General features: G+C 38.8%; 2 protein-coding genes across 5 annotated transcripts in view; both read right to left on the minus strand.

Moving 5' to 3' along the window:
- Nucleotides 1-57: 57 nt before the first annotated feature.
- On the minus strand, nt 58-13,025 carry si:dkey-94l16.4 (transcription factor 20). The gene is made up of 6 exons (XM_053511689.1): nt 12,841-13,025; nt 7,224-9,766; nt 4,285-4,378; nt 3,758-3,807; nt 2,011-2,083; nt 58-1,892 (listed from the first exon to the last, which is right to left on the minus strand). Exons 2-5 carry the CDS (start codon nt 9,759-9,761, stop codon nt 2,036-2,038), a joined length of 2,730 nt encoding a protein of 909 aa, XP_053367664.1. The 5' UTR covers nt 9,762-9,766; nt 12,841-13,025; the 3' UTR covers nt 58-1,892; nt 2,011-2,035.
- A 2,401-nt stretch (nt 13,026-15,426) lies between these two features.
- The window catches only part of mprip (myosin phosphatase Rho interacting protein), a 42,954-nt gene continuing 37,601 nt past the window's right edge, over nt 15,427-20,779 (minus strand). For 3 of the 4 annotated variants that reach the window (XM_053510937.1, XM_053510936.1, XM_053510939.1), the window contains 4 exons: nt 20,390-20,476; nt 20,135-20,297; nt 19,891-19,976; nt 15,427-16,371 (listed from right to left, as the gene is read on the minus strand). In XM_053510937.1, the coding sequence (XP_053366912.1) occupies nt 16,300-16,371; nt 19,891-19,976; nt 20,135-20,297; nt 20,390-20,476 (408 nt within the window). In that variant the 3' untranslated portion in view covers nt 15,427-16,299. Of the gene's footprint in view, nt 16,372-18,226; nt 18,248-19,890; nt 19,977-20,134; nt 20,298-20,389; nt 20,477-20,779 lie in introns of all 4 variants that reach the window. The other variant, XM_053510938.1, reaches the window with a different exon arrangement.

Genomic DNA, 20,779 nt, shown 5'->3' on the forward strand with positions numbered 1-20,779 from the left:
AAAAACATCGTAAATCAAAGTGCCAGAGCAGACATAAGACAGGAGTGCAGCGGTGTGTTAGAGAAAAATAAAAGAAGCCAATTTATTATTTAGCACTGACTGAGTGTTCTTGTAGTCAGTCCTGGATAAATAAATTTCGGGAGTAAAAAACATGACAAACAATGTAAGGCTCAACCCTGAGAATAGGATCTTACAATACACAATACAAGAAATCAATGAGAGAAGAAATTAAAACAACAAATGAGCACATTTTTTTTTGGTACTTTTCAGCACGATTGTGGGATAATATAAAGCTTGTGGAGGACAGAATGTCCTAAATCAACCTTTGTTACAGCAAGACTTGCAGAAATACAACGAAAGGACATAGATAAGAGAGAAACATGGCACACAACGTGGATCGAGATTGAGTCCGATGGTCATAAACAAACACTGCAGGATTTTCTCTTCTGTGGTCAAAGAAAAGTGTTAATAAACACGTTCTTTCACAAGTTTCAACATTCATTCCAGCCCCTTATTTTTCATTTACATAAATTACTCTTGAGATGTGTGGCAGGCAATTCGACATTATGAAAAAAAGAAGGAAGGAAATAAAAAAAAAATTTTACAACGTTGCTGTGTAATTAAGTTTTTACTGTGTAAATGAGTTTTAAATGGTTCCATCGCATCAAATAATAATCTTTAATAAAATGGCAGTGTTCCACATGTATCAGTTTTACCAAAGCTGTACATAGTAATATCGACAGCCATTATAAACAAAACGAAAAGTGCTTCTTTTGTTATTTTGTCGATTACGTTATGGTGAAATAACTGCAATTACATTAACATACAGTCCACGCAGGTTTAATATTCCTGATATGTACCATTCAACCGTACACAGCTCACCGGTTATTATGTGTACGATTGTTGCATAGTACCAAGATAATGAATAGCGTTATTGCTGGTACTATTTTATCAAGTTATTGTTGGGTTTCATTCATTTACTCTGTATTTAATTTCTTTATTTCAAAGACGTGCCGGGTTCAGAAAATTTCGGACAATACTGTCGCCTCAGTCAGAGATACAGGCTCTAACATTGCACTCCCAAGTCCAGTTTGCTCATTCTCCACTGAAATCACAAGCATACAGGCTGTAAGAATGACTTACACAAAGAAATAGTAATAATTTTTAAAAAAGTATATTAAAATGGGTGCAAATAAATGACAATGACAGGACAGTTGACCGCCACACTGATATCCAACAATTGTCACGTTGATGTCTGATCTGCCGACTTGCTGCAATAGTTTTGACATTTTATAGAGAGTCTATTAAAAAAAATCCACTGAGGAGTCAGGTTTTTAAATTAACATACAATTGCAGCTAAAAAAAAAAACAATGAAAGCTTACAATTTAATTTAATCCAAATGTAATAAATAAGTTCAAGTTGATTACACAACAAAGTCCTTGAATTTATTTAACTTTAGTTAGTAGATTGGTTTGTGCTGTGGTTAAATTGAGTAGATACGGCTTATACTTTCAGCCCTATAAATGTGCAATTTATTTATTCCAATGGTTTATGCTCTACATTACTTTTAGAGCAATCCTTCCCGAGAAAGAGAGAAAAAGACAGAGAGAGTCTAGTTCTAAATTATATCCCATAGTGGTCCTTAAGGATACTTCACTGAGGATCTTTTCAGATACTAGGCTTCATCTGTAAACAGCCACAAGCGAGCCAAAGCTGTGCTGATGCGTCTGACGTCAACGCTCGGTACGGCTGTCGTTTGGAAGAGAACTTGGTGACAGTGAAGCGGCAGGAGAAAGCATTAAGGTTTGTGGTTTCTGAGTCCCAGAGCAGCTTTTCTGTCAGTTGCCCTTAGAGGCAGTCTAGTGGCTGAACCGCAGACAGGATCCTGGTTCTGCAGGAAGACATGAGTGATGCATGGTATTAATCATATAACATGCAAACCCCTCCAAAATATATATGATGTTTATTGACATATTGACCCTCTAAAACTCATATGTTGGAAACAGTACCCTTGTGTAGCATCTTCTTCATTTGTCACCTGCTCTTATGTTTGTTAGATGATACACCTTTGATGGATTTGTTCTAGGGAAAAAGAAAATGAGGAAATGCTGAAAATGTGTATAAACACATAAACCTTTCTGTTTCTATGACAACCATGGTAGCCTGGTTAATGGTTTGACTTTAAATCTAAAATGAACAGTGGAATATAGTAACAGATTAAATAATTTTAAAGACAGGTATTTTATTTTTTTTTGTAACTGATTCATACTGGTCTTAATTAAGTAGAGCAATTAAGTAGAGATGGGAAGGGAAGAAAATCGCTTCAGTGATGTATTATGATTATTTTGTGTGACTCCAAAATCAATTTCTTTTTTGTGGATTTTTCCCAGATTTTCTCCCTAATTTAGACGTGTCCAATTCCTCCCCGATACTACGGGGCTCCCACATTAAGCCTACTACTACTACCACGCAGTCGGGAGGGCCGAAGCCTATCACGTTTCCTCCGAACCACGGACTGCTAGCTTCTGCACTGCTCATTCATGCACCGTTGGGGGCGGCGTAACACACTCGGAGGAAAGCGCTATTCGTGCCTTCCGCTTGCATGAGATCACAGACGCCCCTGATTGGCTGTAGAGCACTAAGTACCTCTCATCCCTCTCCCTCTGAGAGTAGGGTAGAGAGTAAAAGAGTAGAGAAGTTTATATGTTGCAATTCTTCTATAATCCCACAGGTGGTGCATGCTAAATTATTTACATATTGGTAGACAACACAGCATCCTGTGTGGTAGAAACAAATCATTTTTTGAGTTTATTTAGTATCTTGTAAAAAAAAAAATCAGTAAATCAGGATATTCAAATCAGTGCCGTGATAATATCATATTGGGTGGGCCCCTAAAGATTCCCATCCCAGGAATTAGCATAACTAATTCCTGACACTAAAGCTGTAACGAGCCAACAAGACCACCACTGCACAGTCCAACACAGTGAGTCTTGTACATCTTTGACAAAAATATACAATGTATGGCATAAAAACATTAAACACACAGGTGTTTTGGTTATTCATTATACTCTCGAGACAGCACCCCCAAATTGCGAGAGAAATCCTGGTGACACAGCAGAGTCAGCTGACCTCATTTAAAGCGAGCCCATAAAGGTGTTGGGAGGAGGACAACTATCACTGCACGCTTGAACAGACAGACGCCCGCTTTGTCTCAGAGCTGTATTGGACTGTGAACGGCTTTACAGGACAGCCATTTTCTGTCATCGTGCTGTCATCCTGGACTGATTTTTTAAAATTGGTAAGGCCGACTCATTTTTCCTGCACCCCCAACACATACAATATACCAGACTTTGGACATTTTAAACATTCACTTACACACTGAAAACATTGTATGTAATTGTAAATATTGGTATTTGGTTCACTGCAGTGTGTATTTTTTGAGCGATTTGTTCGCATCTACAGATGTTTGTAGATCCACGGTCCGTTTGTATCTGCAGAAATTCGTAACTCGGGGACTTACTGTACTTAAAGATAAATTACATGTTCAGTGATTAAAAGCAATGCCATGAAAATTATTTGTTAGGCTGTGCAACCCTGGCACTTTTCTGTAATGTGCAGCCCTGGTGACACACAGCAGTTTCAGCGGGACAAGAGATGTCTGTGTGAGTTAAGTGTAATTCACACTGTATGCAGCAGAGGGCTCTAAAAATTACTCTGGATGTCTAGTCAAAGCTCTAAAAATGAAATGCACTATACCTTGTGCTTTCTGCATTTCATTGAAAAGTTTTCCTCATATAAAACACAACCTGTGGAAAGAAAAGTGAACACCAATGAATACACAAACAGGTTCAAAACTGCCAATAAACATCTCTACACCACTCTAAGGAGTTCCTGGTGGAATCAATGTGGACTTATATGGAGATGTAAAGGTGTCTAAACTTGGTAGCAAACATTCCTTCGATTTATCAGACAGCTTCCATAAACCTTCATCGACCTTCTTTTAATTAATCTGTTCATGCTGAAACACATTCCCTAAGCATTTCAACACCAGCCACCTCCACCCTATCGAACAGATCCTCATTGCTCTGTACCCTCAAGCTTGCACAAGTTTGCTCAGCAAACACAGCGAAAGGTGCAGCTGTTAACAGACACAACACAGCCGTCTCGGCAGGCAGTTGAATCGCTGAGTGGCTTGGCATGTCTTTCAAGAAGACCTGTTAAATTGCACATGGAACAAAAGAGGGGAAACAGCTGTCTGTAATCATCGGTCAAAAGGCACTCACCTGACTGCATTGCACATATGTAGTGATACTTGTTAGGGCAGCCTTTGAAAAAGCAGCCCAATGTTGCTCCCATTTTATGGCAGCAGGAGCAAATCTGCAAAGATGTAAATAATAGGACTTGAACATGAAAACTTAAGCTGCACAAACAGAAGAGATTAAAAGAAACAATGAGGACCATTACTTTAGCTAAATGCTCGAGTTTCCATCTGTTAAGCAAATTTTCAAAAGAACAGCAAGACAAACGGTTAGCAATAGCTTCAAAGTTTACCTAATCAACAGTTCCTGGCTCTGTTCAAAGTCCAATATAATAGTGTGACTTACTCACAGATTGTTATGTATGTGACATATGAAGTAATATTGCAAACTCATTGGACATGAGACCTCAGACTACATTTCCACAGCTATCCAGATGTGTGTTAAAAGTGCAGTCGGTAAATTTTAGCAATGTTTTTAAAATAAACATTTCTGTCACACTTTTGGCAAAAGAATTGATGAGCAATGGAAACACAATGTGGATAACAAACATCCAACCAATTAGGACAAAAAAAAAAAAAAAAACCCACAAAAAAAACCCCACCACATCCTTCACTGGAGCTGTGTCTAAAATCACTCATTCATCGTCCATACTGCCTTATCCTGTATTCAGGGGGGCCTGGAGCCTATCCCAGGAGGCTTAGGGCATGAGGCGAGGTACAAGGGCCAGGGGTAGGTCAGTGGTTAAGGCATTGGACTACGGTTCAGAAGATCCCAGGTTCAAACCCCACAACCACCAAGTTGCCACTGTTGAGCCTTTGAGCAAGGCCCTTAACCCTCAACTGCTTAGATGTATAATGAGATCAAAATGTAAGTCGCTCTGGATAAGAGCGTCTGCCAAATGCCTAAATGTACACGCAATGGACAGGGTGTTTACAAACTACGGGCAATTTGGGAATGCCAATTAGCCTAACCTGCAGACTTTTGGACTTTAGCCCACCAAGCACGGGAAGAACATGCAAACTCCATGCACACATAGATGGGAATCGAGCCTAGCCAGGAATTGAACCCGAACCCTGAAGGTGCAAGACAGCGCTTTTATACTATATAAAAGTCAATAATTAAAGTACCAAGCTGTTTTCTTTTGTTTTTACACTTCATGGCAACATTATGTGGGTTGCTTGTACACTGGATTTACAATGCACTGTGGGTAATGAACTATCCAGTAAATAAATCATGCATTGACAATTCAAACAGAACACAGGATGTAGATGTTGTTCCAGCCTTGGAGGTATGGCTTTGCAGGAAATATAGCTCAAAATTGTCCAACAACCACAAAGGCCAACTATGTGTTTGGCCAACTATTTTTGTTGACATACTATTAATCATGGTAGGATAAGTCACTGAAGGTAATTACTGGCAGTGGTCAGTTTCCATGGTAACTGAGAAAGTCAGGATGTGGGTGTTAAATACTTAAAGTAAGTGGTTCTTAGATTTATTTTCTGTTGTTACTCACACACCCAATTCTTCAGATAAAGCCTGTCAACTCATCTACCTGAGCTAGGGCTGGGCGATAAAACGATAACAATATGTATCGCGATAGACACGTGGTCGATATCAATAAAAAATGTGTTCGATAAAACGTTCAATAATTTTGATTCTTTGTCGGAAGAAAACAGAGGTCGCGAAGCTAGTTTGGTTGCTGTCATGCGCACTCGCTCCGCGACCGGCACTAAGACCCTGAAGTAGTACGGTCACGATTCAGGAAGTATAAAAGGAGACAAGATGGCGCTTCACATTGCTCAGTCATCAAGTCTGCCCATGCCGTTTTCCGATGCTTCGCTGGATCTTATGTGATTTTGGGTCCAATTCCTAATTGAGTGTGTGTTGCTAAAACACGGTGTTAGCTTCTCCGCTTTATTTTGTCGTTCTTGCGGCAGCGCAACAGCCTGTTAATTCATACCCATGCAGTGACGGGAAAGACAAACGAGTCGATGCATGTCCATTCTTTTACTTTCTGTGTTGTCAGGCGATATTACAAACTTTCGGATGGATTCCGTACTTAAATTAAACCAAAAACTACTAAAAGAAAACAGGTTCAGGCTCTATATTCCAGCTCATCTCATATATCCGCGTTCACGCACATTGGACTGCATTACCCACAAAGCACTGCCTGCACTGGACTACACTCTCGTAAACAGCTGCCGTAAAATCAACCTCTCTTCCGCAACAGCGGGTATAATTGTGTAAACTCTTGCTCTCGGCGTGAGAGAGTTCTTACAATAACTCGCGTGGTTATCCTGCCTGTTCGCGCTATTTCCGCGTTTGGATTTACCGTCCACGCTACAAGGGCTAACTGCTAGTCTTCTGGTCTGCTTCCGGTTGCCCGTGACAGTTGCATTAACAAAGGCACTCGCTCTCTGGTAACCTAGCAACGTAGGGAGTGATACACTAACGTAAATCATGTAACAGTATCACATTTGATTGCCCCATGTCGTTGTCTCATGCTGGTCTGCTGGATTCCTCTTCAAAAGCAGAAAATGCACTTATTTTATTACACTTTATTAAGCATTTCTTAAATTTTCTTTCATTTTGCACCGTAAATGTTAAGAGATAATTGTTAAGTGTTCATTGTGACTTTAGACTTATGTTTACATTTCAATTATTTCAGTTTTCCATGGTTATTGACATTTCTGTCTTAATAACTGAGGGGACTATGATCAGAGAAAGGTTAAGTTTAAGTCTAGTCCTTATTTTAAATGGGTCATAAAAATATCAATAATTATCTATATTGACTGATATGAAACACTGATATCTTGATACAGTTTTTAGCCATATCGCCCAGCCCTAACCTGAGCGATGATTTACCACTTTTTTCGTTTCCTTGTTCCTGACAGGTTGCGTAATTAAATGTGTGCAATCCAGGTGGATGGAAACCCTGCTCATCTGGAGTGATATACACGTACCGTCTCCTTTGCCATCTTAACGGCTCGGTCCAGTCCGTAAACCTTCCCTTTCACAAGAAAGACCCCAGCTGACCATATGCCACAGTCCTCGTGAAGCCAATACTCGCTGGCTTCTAAGGGCACTATGGGTGGGGCAAACCAGTCTGTCACAGTGTCCGTTCTGGGTCTCTTAGCTGCGGGGCTGCAGGAAAGCTCACCGTTACGACTCCATCTCTGACAGGGCCCTAGACCAACTGCCTGGAGCTTGTGATGCGGCTTTCGAGTCCGATTGCTCGATGAATCTGAGTCGCTGGAGTCATCCTCCCTCTGTTCCTGCGGATTAGGAGGCAGCCTTGCTTCAGGCCTGAAACCCTCGGGATAGTATGGTCCATGCAAATCACCTAGGTCCATAGCATTAGCAGAGCCTCCGCAAAGGCAGCACACAAGAGAGCCCCTGCGGGTGCCCTCCGTAGACACACGGCCGAACTGCAGACATGGCGTAGTGGGCATTTTCCCTGACGCAACTGGTGCAGGCTGCTTCCCTCGGCTCAGCCAGGGATTCTCATCAGGATAGTTGATTACTGTACAGGTAGTATATGTTTTCAGTTTTACATGAACGAATGGCGAGAAGGTCTCATCTCTCTTTTCCCTTTTCTCTTCTTTATAGCTGACGTATCTTAGCTTTATCTCTGGCTCCTGTGGGGAGAACATGGAAGACTGCCCTGCTTTATGCTTTTTCCTTTTCTTTTTAGGGGTATGAACTTTTTTTGCTCTTGCTGAACTTTTGCTGCGCATAGGTGAAGTTTGTTTCTGTGACTGTTTTTTTGTACGTTTGGATGTAGGCAATGCTGTCCTTTTTCCCACCCTTACAGGCGAACTGTTTGACAAGTTCTGTCGTTTCTTCGATTTTTTGACATGTTTGATGGGCTTGTGTGATATCCCTGGGGATTGGTTAGCTAGTGAATGTTTTGAAACAGTTTCAGAACATGAGGTAGATATTTTGCTTGAATCTGTAACATCTGTTTCTTCGGACTCTTCCTGTAATTGAGCTGTCTTTTCATTAGTCTCAGTTCCCACCTTCTGATGACATTCCTCCTGTAAAACATTGCTGTCGTTGTTGTTCCCAAATGACAAATCTTGGCTGGATCCCAGACGAGTGGTCTGATCCGGCTGGGCGTCAGAACGCCGACATTTTTTTGCAGAAGAGACATGACTGGATTTGTACCTGGAAGGGAAGATATTCTGAACGATAGCCTCTAACCTCATCCCTCTTCTAGTTCTTGGAGGAAGTTCTTTTCTTACTAGTGTTTCCTTTTTGGCAGATGAACTTCTAGGCGAATGGGTTTTCTTACGCGTCACACCATGTACATGAGTCTCCTCTTTCTGTTTAACCTCGAATAACGCCCTGCTCTGTTCGGACTCTTTGGCCCTGGATGTGTCAACAGCATTTTTTGCTAGTTCAGCACTAATGGTGGAACTTAATGCATCAGGGGCAGAAGATGAATCTCTTTCTTCCGCACTCGTTAGAGGATCAGATTCCACATTACTTAATTCATCCTGCCTAGTGTCTGTTTCTTTAGCAAGAAGGTTTTCTTCACTTTGGGATTCTGCAGTCTGTGGCAAAATGGTTGCATCTTTTACCCCAATCAGGGAGGCAAAGGAGGGTGACACAGAACCATCCAGTGCTGTTATAAAATCTTGATTAAGCGAAACAGCAAGACCTGCAGGTTCCTGATTATCTGGTAAAATAACCGGTTCATCAGCTCTAGAGATTAGGAAAAGTACTTCCGGGTTGCCGTTCTTGTGCTGATCCACCAAGTTCTCGACATGACCAGGTGAAAAGCTCCCATCAATAGGTCCTGCGTTCCACAAGCTGCCAACGGCGCCGTTCTGAATTTCGTCCAGGTTGAGTGGAATCTTGCATTCAGCCGGGTTGTTCTGTTGTAAAGTTCTGAGTGTTTCCAGAGCAAGGCTCTCGACATCTTGAATGCCGCCGATGTTGTGTGCCTGCTGAAGATAACCAGTTAACACCTGTGCCGGTGTAACAAAATCGAATGAGCTGGCGCAGGCGGCTAAGCCGACAGGCACAGACACCTGCTGCAGGCAGCGTTGGTCCATTTCCACACAGAGCGGTGCCGCACCTGCGTCGCTGACCAGCTGGCTGGCATCATACGCGGTGGGGTGAAGGGAAAACGCTTTGCTTATCGGTACACTGTAAATCTGCGAATGCTGCGAGAGCGAGTCATTGGCAGAAAAGACATGGGAACTGGTCACATACGAGAGCGTAACCGTTGTGTTGGAAAGCGCGTTGTCAGGTTGGATTTGCTCACTGGGCTGCAGTGACGGATCGCTCTCGTCTTCTGGAATCACTGCACCGTTGCTGGGCCCAGAACTGAGATACCAGCCCGGTGGCTGGACAACATGCAAGGCCTCGATTGAGTTGGTTTTTAAAAGACATTCTTCGCTGTTTTTCGTCAGGTCAAAAACGCGAGGAAGGTTGCAGGTGGAGGAGAGTTCCTGAGGCTGTAAACCATCTGAGCTGTCAGAAGGCTGTTCCATATCAGCTGTAACACAAGCACAATATGTGGAAATGTTTTAATAAAGTGCGGCAATTAACACACCCTCCATACATCCATTCAATGACACCAACAGTCAGACATCCACTCATATTTACGTTTATATTTAGGTATTTGGCAGTGCTTTAAAGTTTCCATCATTAAATACGGTATATTTTTACACTGGGTTTTACACAGGTTATTAAAGAGAAGTAACCTCAGTCAGACACTGTTGGGAAGCCTTTTTTTTTTCCTTGGATGGTTGGGGGAGAGAAGTTAACCCAATTACATAAACAGATAGGTCTTTAATCGTCGCTTAAAGACTTGGTTGTACGAACATCAAGGAAGTTTATTCCACCACCTAGGAGCCAGGACAGAAAAATCTAGATCAGGCTTCATTTAATGGCAGACTGAGTGACAGTTCTATCTGGACCCTGATGCTTCTTATGATAAAGAAGAATAATTAATACACCAATAATCTTACGCTTTTTCCCTATACTCGGTTAAACGCGTCATTTAACAGAGCCAATCTATGTGATAGTATACCGTGTTTGAATGAAGAATGTACAGAAGAAACAGATTGAAAGAGTAAAAAAAAAAAGGGAAGTAGACTTTGTGAAGTACACTTAACAACTCATACACTTCTATTGCAACTCCTTGCACATATTGTACATTTCTCAGCTCAAAGTTTTCTATATTTGTAAAAATTTTCATTATACAGTGTATGGTCGTTTATGTAAGAAATTAAAATTTGAATCTGACTATGAAACCTGGACATTTAAATGTAAATGACCAGACCGATATATGTTTATTCTTCCTGCAGAAGGTTTTAAACCAGTTTGTCTTATCTTTGGGCCAATATATGCACAGCAGTCTGAGGACATGTCAGCCCAATATGACAGAGCAGCCAGTGTCCGTTTACATTTATTTACAAGCCAGCACCATGCAAATGAAGATTCACTAAAGATTGTTTAAAGATTGTTGTTTGTAATACTAGGTAATAAACAAGCCCATAAAAAGTCAAAATGTCTACATGTTTTATCTAGTTATTGAAAACTGACGAAGATTACTGAATTTTAAATTTTTAAAAACTGCTGATTTTTACAGACTTACAATAACTATATATATATATATATATATATATATATATATATATATATAGAGAGAGAGAGAGAGAGAGAGAGAGAGCGAGAGAGACAGATAGATAGATAGATAGATAGATAGATAGATAGAGAGAGAGAGAGAGAGAGAAAGAGAGATCTAAATCCGTACATAAACATGAACTTGGACCTTGCCTCAAAGAAAATTTTAAACGACCTGGCCTTATTAAATTTTAATTTAGGACCCCTGGTCTAAATGCTGTAACAGGCTAATGCTTGCTTTGCTTAGTTTCTGTGTGTAATTAACTTGGTTACCATACAACACTTAACTTCATTAAAGTTTATAACAAGCTCACACATCTGGCTGGTCTTGTGTTTGTTTTTTGTTCCCCCTATGACAGCTCCTACAGTTGTCTGTATTAGATTTGTACTGCTCACCCTAATGTCCATCATTAGTAAGGACACACCAGGTTTTAATTTGTACTGGAAGTATCTCCAATAGATAGATTAATGTATTTTCTGAAGATGAATCAAAAGTTGCTTTGAGTAAACAGCAGTCACAACATCTGGTCAGATCTTTACCAATAGGCATGACTGGAGTTATGTTATTTTAAGACAAGAAGACAAACATGTCAAATATGTCTCTGGTAAAGTTATGTCCAAAAACAAATGTATTAGGTGGAATGTCTGAGTTTGCACTTTTTGAGTTTAGGACATTAGCAAAAAAAAAAAAAAAAAAAAAAAACTCCACACACCACATAAACCAGGTGAGATTTGAACCTTGGAAGTGTGAGGTGACGATGCTAACTATTAAGCCACTATGCTGCAACACAATGATGGACTGCCATCACATTTATTCAGGGTTTATCTCCAAGTCTCACCCAGTGTTTATGAAATCGTTTTAGGATCCGCTATGTCCCTGACCTTGATAAAAAACAATTACTTAAGTTAAGCGAATGGGTAGTATTTAATAGAAAGTGCCTCAAGATTGTGTACAAAACCCTGTATAAGATTAGTACTGCTCTTCATGACGTTTATTATTAGTAAAAAATAACCGGGTTTTAGTGAGTACTGTACGTATCTCTAAAGAACAACATTCCTGATATATATAAATGAATTTTCTGAAGATGCATAAAAGGTCACTTTAAGGGTCTGGCTTTGAGGAAACAGCAGCCACAACATCTGGCCAGCTCTTCACCAAAAGGCATGCCCTGCAGGTATGTTGTTTTAGCCGAGACTAAGACTAGTTTAAACATGCACACACACAACAAGAAGACAAACATGTCAAATATGTCTCAGGTAAAGTTATAACCAGACACATGACAGCTTTATTAAGCTGAATGTCTGATGATGACATCCCCCTCGACTTCCATCACACTGACAAGCTACATGTGCCTTAGTGTTGACATTTGCTTAATTATATATTTTATTATTATATTTTTTTATTATATATATTATCAGTGATATCACTTTTTAAGTTTTGGACATAAGCAGACTAAAGAGCTGACAAAAAAAAACAGTAAACTAGCAGGCTAATACTTGTGAGCTAACTAGCTCTGCTTGGTTTCAGTGTTATTAACACACAGGACTTATTTAATTGAAACTTATAACAAGCTCACACATCTTGGTGCTGTTTGTATATATATATATATATATATATATATATATATATATATAGTTCCCCCTATGACAGCTGACTATCATAGCAACGCATGCTAAGCTAATCCAGTCACTGACGCTAGCTAGCTGGCTATATAAAACCGAGCGCGATTCTAAACACCACAAACCTCCGAGAAATCTAATATTTTCTGTCTTTTATTAAGCTAACTCATACAGTTTGAGCGTATTAATAACGCTAGTGCTGGTAAACGAGGTAGAGATAGTGGACACACTGGTTCTCCTCATGTGCTAGCTGAAGCTAATGTCTGCTTGCATGTTAGCTATAGCTACAACAAAGAAGCGAGTGGCTACGGTGAAACTTACCCACAAAGAGACGTCGGGTTAATACGCGGAATAATGGAATAGTCTAAACCCCATTCCGACACCAATTAACTGATTAGTTTAACAGTAAAAACGTGTATAATAGTGTGCTGATTTTGGGCGAGACAATGGCCAAGTGCTGTGTCCATAGTAAAGCTAAGCTAGCGTTGTCCAAGCTGTGCTAACGTTCAAGCAGTATTGTCAGTCATGAGGCCATTATGGAGCATTATGGGACATGTAGGAAGAGTCCACACTGTACAGACTATATTATTATTATTATTATTATTATTATTATTATTATTATAGTATGAATTGCATTTTCTTCATATTTTATTACACGTGATAAATGTTTTCAGATTTGAGCAGGGTTAATTCATCACAACCAATGATTTCAAATTTCAGTGTCATCAAATCATTTCAGGGGCAAGTATGTTTTTTTTTTTTTTTTTTTAAAAAGTCACCAGAAGATGTCTAATAAATTGCAGTGTTAATATAATTGTCAGGAATATTTGCATATATTTTTTTCTTTTTTTTTTTTTTATTATAAAAAGATATAAACAGTAAAACCTCAGCATATTAATACCCTCCCATACGCATATTCACCTTAAGAATTACAAAATTTACAAGAAATTCGCATCGGCATACAAAGCATTAAAAAAAAATTTAGTCTGCAAAAACTGTTTCGAAAGAGTCAAGCCACGATACCAAATTTGCCTTCGAGAGCTATGTAATTTTCGTCCTTTTTTTTTTTTTGTGAAGCGGTACCTCGGCATATGAATTTAATCTGTTCCAGGGGCAAGTTCTTAAGGCAAAATAATAATTTGAGCCACGCAAAAATATCACCAATATTACCAATTTCAAACACTGTAGTTATATATTTTTTTGCATATAAAAACAACCAAAGCATTTAGAAAAAAACATGTAAAATAAAAAAACTGAAGGCGGCTCCTTTTTCTTTTTGGGACCATCCTTGCTAACATTCTTGGGACCCACGGTGTTATGCTAAATTGTGCTATACTAAATCTTGCACAAAATGCAGAAAAATCCACAAACAAAATATGTAAATCAATTGGCTTTCCACTGATGCAAACAATTTTTGAATGGCTCCCAGAAATACATGCAACTTAGCCGGTGTTCGTATGCCAATTAAAATTTTTGGCAAAATGTGTTTTCATTTAAAAATAAAAACACAAGTCTTATGAGAAAATAGTTAAAATATTCATTCTCTGTACCACTCATTGTGTAAAAGCCTGGAGCCTAGGCACAAGGCAAGGTACATCCTGGACACGGTGCCAATCCATCAACACACATTTACACACTACAGGAAATTTAAAAATGGCAATTAGAATAATCTGCATGTCTTTTGACTGTGAGAGAAAACTGAAGTACCTGGAGGAAACCAATTAAGCATGGGAAGAACATGAAAACTCCATGCACACAGACCTGAAGGCAAGACTCGAACCCAATATCCAGAAGTGGCCACAATGCTAACCAAAAGGCAAAATAGTTTTCAGGCATAAATTGTAATGTTTCAAGGAAAACGTTTAAGATTTTGCGAATAAAATAAAAAGTAACAACAATGAAATAAAAATAAAGAAGGGAAAAAAAATCAATAAGTAATATTAATAAAAATCAATTTATATTACTCAATAAATATAAATTAAAAAATTAATCTGGATAAGAGCGTCTGCCAAATGCCTAAATGTAAAAAAATATCATCCATTTTTAACCATGACCTTAAAGCACCATCATACTGTATATATAACTATGTAAATAATCGAATCCTGGCTAATCATTGGAATGTTTTTTTTTTTTTTGACACCTATTACTTATTAAACTGTGATGCACAACTACTGTATTACATGTACCATTTTTATTCAAACCTAATTATCCAGATTAAAAGCAAATAAAGGCACAAAATTTCATTGAAATTTTTAAGAGGATGTTTAAAAATATTTAATTACCAATCCTAAAGCTTAAAAAAAATACTTATTGACAGTAATAAAAATTATTGACAATTTCTAAATAAATTCCAGACTGTATATATAACCTGTAATAAATTGCAGCCTTTTAAGATTAAATAATTGCATTAAATTAAAATTTTTATGCAATTAATTGTTCAAAACTAATTGTGGCATAAGAAATGATTTTGAATTTACAAATTACAACATTTTTTTTTAAGAACACAGACAAAATAAAGCAGTGCTAGATGGGTGCTTGGGAAATAGAAAAAGAAGCCGGAAAATTCCTGGAACAAATATGACCTACCTTTATTACTCGTAATTGTAGCAATGAAAGTTTAAAAAAAATAAATTAATTTGCAGGTGGGACATACATTAGTGACCACTGGTTCTTGTAACCATGCAAACCTATTAAGGCTTTACACAATTGTGAGGGATAGATCAAACCTCCTCTATGAAGTCAAAACCAGCAAAGAGCCGTATCAAGTGCAGGACGACAGTGACTACTGTCTGATCAAAACCAAGAGATGTGTCTCTAGATCTTTGTTTTCTTGAAAGGTGTCGATAAGGTCTGTAAGTTGAGGACACTGGATCATGTGTAGTGTATTAAAATACGACACAGGCAAAATACAGGGTGCAAAAATATTTATTGCTAATAAACCTGCTGTCAGTCGGTGTACATTTGTGGTATATTTACAATAGCAACGTATAGAGGAATGGAAATGTGAGTCAAAAAAACTAACAAACATGACATTTAAATAAATACAAGAGACTGTGACTGAACATCACTACAGACATTATCAGCTTGAAGGGCAAGACAGGAAAAAGGGGAAAAAAACAACAACTCCCAATCAGTGGATTGACCATCATGTTACATAAAGAAACCCCCTATATAAATTTGTTTATATACTTTACACTAGGAAAAAAGCCCCTCCAGATACAAACGTCATGCCTTTAACTGGTCAACATTCAGTAATCTCCATGTACAAACCAACACTTCCAGGTATCAAGTAGTGGGTTTTTTTTTTTTGTGTGTGTGTGTATGTGTGTTTCACTTTGCCAGCCATCTGATTTCACCAGAATCAACAGGAAGCTGGAGGGAATGTGCATCACATCTAGCATAATAAGCACGTCTGCAGGTATGATTGTTTCTACTCTTTATTAAGTAAGTGTAATTTAAGTCAATTCATATTTATCAATCCTTTGGCTATTCACACATACTAGAGTTAAAACAGTAGCCGACACAGTCATGTTTAATGTATGAATGATAGATGCTTCATTAAAAACAACTATTTACATTAAGACAATAAAACATACAAACAAAAAAGTCACAGTAACTGAAGTGCACAAAATGCAGACTAGAAACATAAAATTCAAACTTCATACCATGTTTATAATATGCTGTGTGCCGTGACCAGTGTGTTTCTAAGTGATTAATTACTGGGATAAAATATGGTGGACCTCTATAACATGCAGCAAAGCCAGACTGAGGCATCAAGTTTCAGAACTCCTTCGTGTCCTTGTTGTCAAACAAGTGGAGTCTTTGCTCAGCGGTCAAGCCTTCCTTAAGACTCTGAGAAGAAAACACAGAAAGGACAAGAAAGGTCATTAAAAAAAAAAAAAAAAAAAAAAAAAAAAAAAATATATATATATATATATATATATATATATATAATGCTGCTTTTTGAACACAGTGATCTCCGTGACATGCTGAACACTTAGTGGCATGCTTCTGTGATTGGTGAACTCTTAACTTTCCAGTTAAAAGCTGCTTCCTGACATATAAACTCCTATACCACAGCTCTGTTAAATCCCTAAACCTAATTAGTCAGAAGACATTGGTTATTTTATTTTAACTAATTTAGGGTTCAATTTCCACCTCGGGTCTGTGCGTGTGTGGAGTTTGCATGGTCTCCTTTTACTTGGTGGGTTTCCTCCCACAGTTCAAAGACATTTAGATTAGGCTACTTGGTGTTTCCAAATTGCCTGTAGAGTGCGAGTGTGCGTGCTTGCTTGTGTCTTGTGATGAATTGGCAACCCATCCAGGGTGTACCTCACTTAGTCCTCCATGTTTCCCGCCATAGGCTTTAAACTCCCTGCCATTCCTAACATCATATAGAGAATGAGTGAGCGAGAAAATAATTGTATAGTGCCCCCCGCCCCCCACTCCAGATTCATCAACAGTCTTCCCCATTATGGTTAAGTTCTTACTTGGCTCAAAAAGTTGTCTCCAAATGTAGGCATCTACAAATAAATGCCATGAGAGCATTTTTTTTTTGCAAATGAACATGCATTACACCAGGATTAGTTGACCATACTACACGCTAATACGTTTACAAAGCACTTTATTAGGTACACCTATTCACTCATGCAACTATCTCATCAGCCAATCATGTGGCAGCTGTGCAATAAATGAAAGCATGCAGCTAACCAGGCCAGCAGCTTCAAATAATGCTCACACAAATCATCAGAGTAAGGGGAAAAATGTGATCGTGGTGATTTTGACCATGGCATGCTTATTGGTGCCAGACAGGCTGGTTCGAACATTTCAGAAACTGCCGATCTTCTGGAATTTGCATGCATAAAAGTTATCTACAGTTCAAACAGAAAAGTGCAGTAAAGAGGGGAACATTCAATTAGCTTCAGTTTGTTCTGTGGAAAGAAAGTCACTGTTGTTGAGAAAGATCAACAGAGACTGGTTAATTTGGTTTGAGCTGAAAGAAAGGCTATAGTAACTACAGAACACCACCTTTTGGACGAGATGAAAAGTTTTCTTTCATCATAAAAGAAAACCTGAAAAATCTGCAGGATTTGCATGATGCAGTCATATAAATATGGACCAGAATCTCATAGCAATGTTTACAATACATGGCGGGGTCCATGCCAAAAAGAACTTAAACTGTTTTGAAGGCTAGGAAGGGCCCTACCCAAGATTAGTATAATGTTTCTTTGTTTTTGTTTGGTGCATGTTTAATTTTATTATGGTAGTACTACCTATCTGCAAAACCAAAAGTCAAACATCTCCAATTACCAAACATTACACAACTGCCAGGATTAAACAAATATTTTTTTAATGAACAAGGGATCAGATGTTATAGAGACATTAGTCTGTATTTTGTATCTTTACATTATATTTTTACCTCAGGTGGAAAAACTAAATAAAAGAGTCAAAGTCTTCTATCAGTTTATTAATCCACGTCTTACAGCACATCAGTCCATCAACTGCATGTCTTCTGTTTCTGTTTGTGTATCCATTAACCCCACATTAGAAGTAAATAGATGCTTAGCTTTAAGACTTCTAACTATTCCACACCAAGGCACATTTCACAAACAGGGTCAGGGGAGGGAGAGAGAAAAAAAAAAAAAAAAAAATAGTTCAGGCACACCACTGTGTTAGAGGAGGGAAAGTTCAAAATCACACTTCTCACCATTACTTACCAGGCTTTCTCCTGTAGGAAGCAACACAGAAATGGAATATTACAAGGTGTATGAAACTGTGCTATAAAAAAACCCACTAATTAAACAATAAAAAGGTTTAAAATTTTCAAAGAAGAGCATGCTTTACTTCGTCAATTTAGACGGCACAATTAGGTTTAGTCTATTCTTAAGCGTTTCCACATAATGCAGATATCTAGGAAAGATTTTAGCATTGCCAGTCCAGCCAAGTACGAGAACATGAATGCGTGCATGCACGGTGTCCTGCTATGAACTGACATCTCATGACCATGTCCATAAAGTGAATGAACCGTTCCTGCTAAAAGATTTGCTCTAATACTGACGCTGACTCAAGTTTTCCATCTTGATCCAAAGTAGAGATCAACTCGGCCTGCTTAGAATGTTTTTTTGTTTTTTTTAATGCCGCCAAGCATGACAGGATTTGAACTGTATTGCTCAGTAACTTCCTCTAAAAGAACCCTATATGGTCAAAGTATATTTTCCCTTTTTTTTGTTTTTGTTCACATTCCACATTTAGTGCTCCTTTGCTGTTATACAAAGCGGTATCAAAAAGTTGAGATTAGCTCTCTTTACAAGCTCAGTTTTTTCACCATATGCCCTCCCTCAGATGCCTTAAAACCTGGTGGTAGAATTCACTACTGACAGTTGGGGATGAATTATTGATGCACAATGCCAAAAATGTCTAAAAAGACAAAGAGCATGCACTTGGTCGAGGTTTTTTTGGAGCCTTTTTTGGTTGTGGAGATGATGGGCTCCTCCACTCTGAAGACTGTTGCTTCGTCTCAGGGTCGTGCCCACACACCAAGTTTCGTCGCCGGTAATGAAGGACGGGACATCAACAACACACTGACGGAGTTCTTGGCAGACTTTGACGTAAAGCTCCTTCTGGGGTCAGCAGCCTGAAAACGACCTTGGCAGCAACATGACGCATGTTTAAATCACATGTGAGGATTGCCCGGACCATTCCGTATGACACACCAACAATGGCAGCAATTTTGTGGAATGCAGAATGTCATATTCATTTCCATGATAAGATAGCAGACGAGGTAAAGCACAATCAGAATGGCACCATCAGTGTCTTGTCCCTGTTACTGTGCGTCTTGTGCTGCCATCTGTTGGCATGTTACAAAACTAGTCTCAAAACTTTTTGATACCACCCTTGTAATAACAATATCCAGTTTCTGTAAAGGCTTTTACTAGATTTCGGAGCGGGATTGTGAGGTTGTGTGTTAACTGGTGATGAGCATTGAGGCTGGAGGTCAGTCGGCAAGGCAGTCCAGTTAATTTTGGATGTTGCCATGGCAAGGCATGTCTTAATAGAACTCATTTTGTGCACAGGGTCATGGTCATGTGGGAACATATTTGAGTCTCCAGTGAAGAAAAATATCAATGCTTCAGGATACAAACACGTTACATAAAATTGTCTTCTAACATCTTTGTGGTAGCGAAGGAGGTCGTGTCCACATACTTTTGGCCATATAGTGCTACTATAGAACACAGCGGATTTTGAAGTGTATTACTCATAATCGGTTTTGGAAGCATCTCTCTCCACTGGTCATGGAGTTAAACTTGGGAATACTAAAATAAAGGAAGAGAGATTTCTACCCAAGAAATATTTCTGTTTCAGGATCCGTACCTTTGATCTCATCGTACGCTCGGAGCGTTTTGCAGCTGCGGCAGCCATCTTCAGAATGTCTGGGTTGCTCTTTGATTTCATGATATCTAAAAAAAGAGGGAAAAAAAAGATTCTCTAACTGATTTAGATGAATTGATCAAACAATCAATTGATAGATATTCCTAATTTCTGGAGTGCTGTATTATGGATCTACTGACTGAGAGAATCATTATTCAGGCCATAGAGTACACTTAGAAGGACTTACCATATCCACCCCGCTGAACCTCCTCCGGCGTGGGCTCTCCCAGTGCTTCATGGGCCAACTGTAACTGCTCCCTTAGCCGTCCCAGGTCTCGCTCGGCCTTGGCCTTCACAATGCTCAGCTCAGTGTAGATGTCCTTGTATTTATCTGTTGCATACTTTTTATCCTAGTGCACAGAAATCAGATCAGTTCAGCATTTCAGTGTTTTCAAGTCTGTGCATTTAATTAAATGTTTTAAGCTGATATTTAAATACATACTCTTTGGGCAGCTTGTAGTTCATCTTTTAATGAGTTGATCTCCTGCTTCAGATACTGTACTTCTGATTCCTTCACCCTCAGCATGACCTACAAGCAGAAAGATACAGTAGCTATTTATCTTGAGTAGCATTCTATTTCACCTTACGTCAAATCAGTGCCTTAAAAGTAAAGCTTATATGCGTTAGAAAGCCCACAAGGTATTTAACGTAAAGTTCACACCCAGCTAGTGGAAATAAAATAGTGTTTGGGTTCATTTAAACATATAACTTCAAATAATCAATCAATTTTACAGTAATTAGGTATAGCAGTATATTTAAAAAAGTCTTCCCTTGCACTGAACATGCTCATTACACATGCTCGGACATGCCGACTGCAACTCAGGAACAGACA

This window comes from Clarias gariepinus, chromosome 14, assembly GCF_024256425.1.
Source record: "Clarias gariepinus isolate MV-2021 ecotype Netherlands chromosome 14, CGAR_prim_01v2, whole genome shotgun sequence".
In the NCBI taxonomy this organism is placed as follows: domain Eukaryota; kingdom Metazoa; phylum Chordata; class Actinopteri; order Siluriformes; family Clariidae; genus Clarias; species Clarias gariepinus.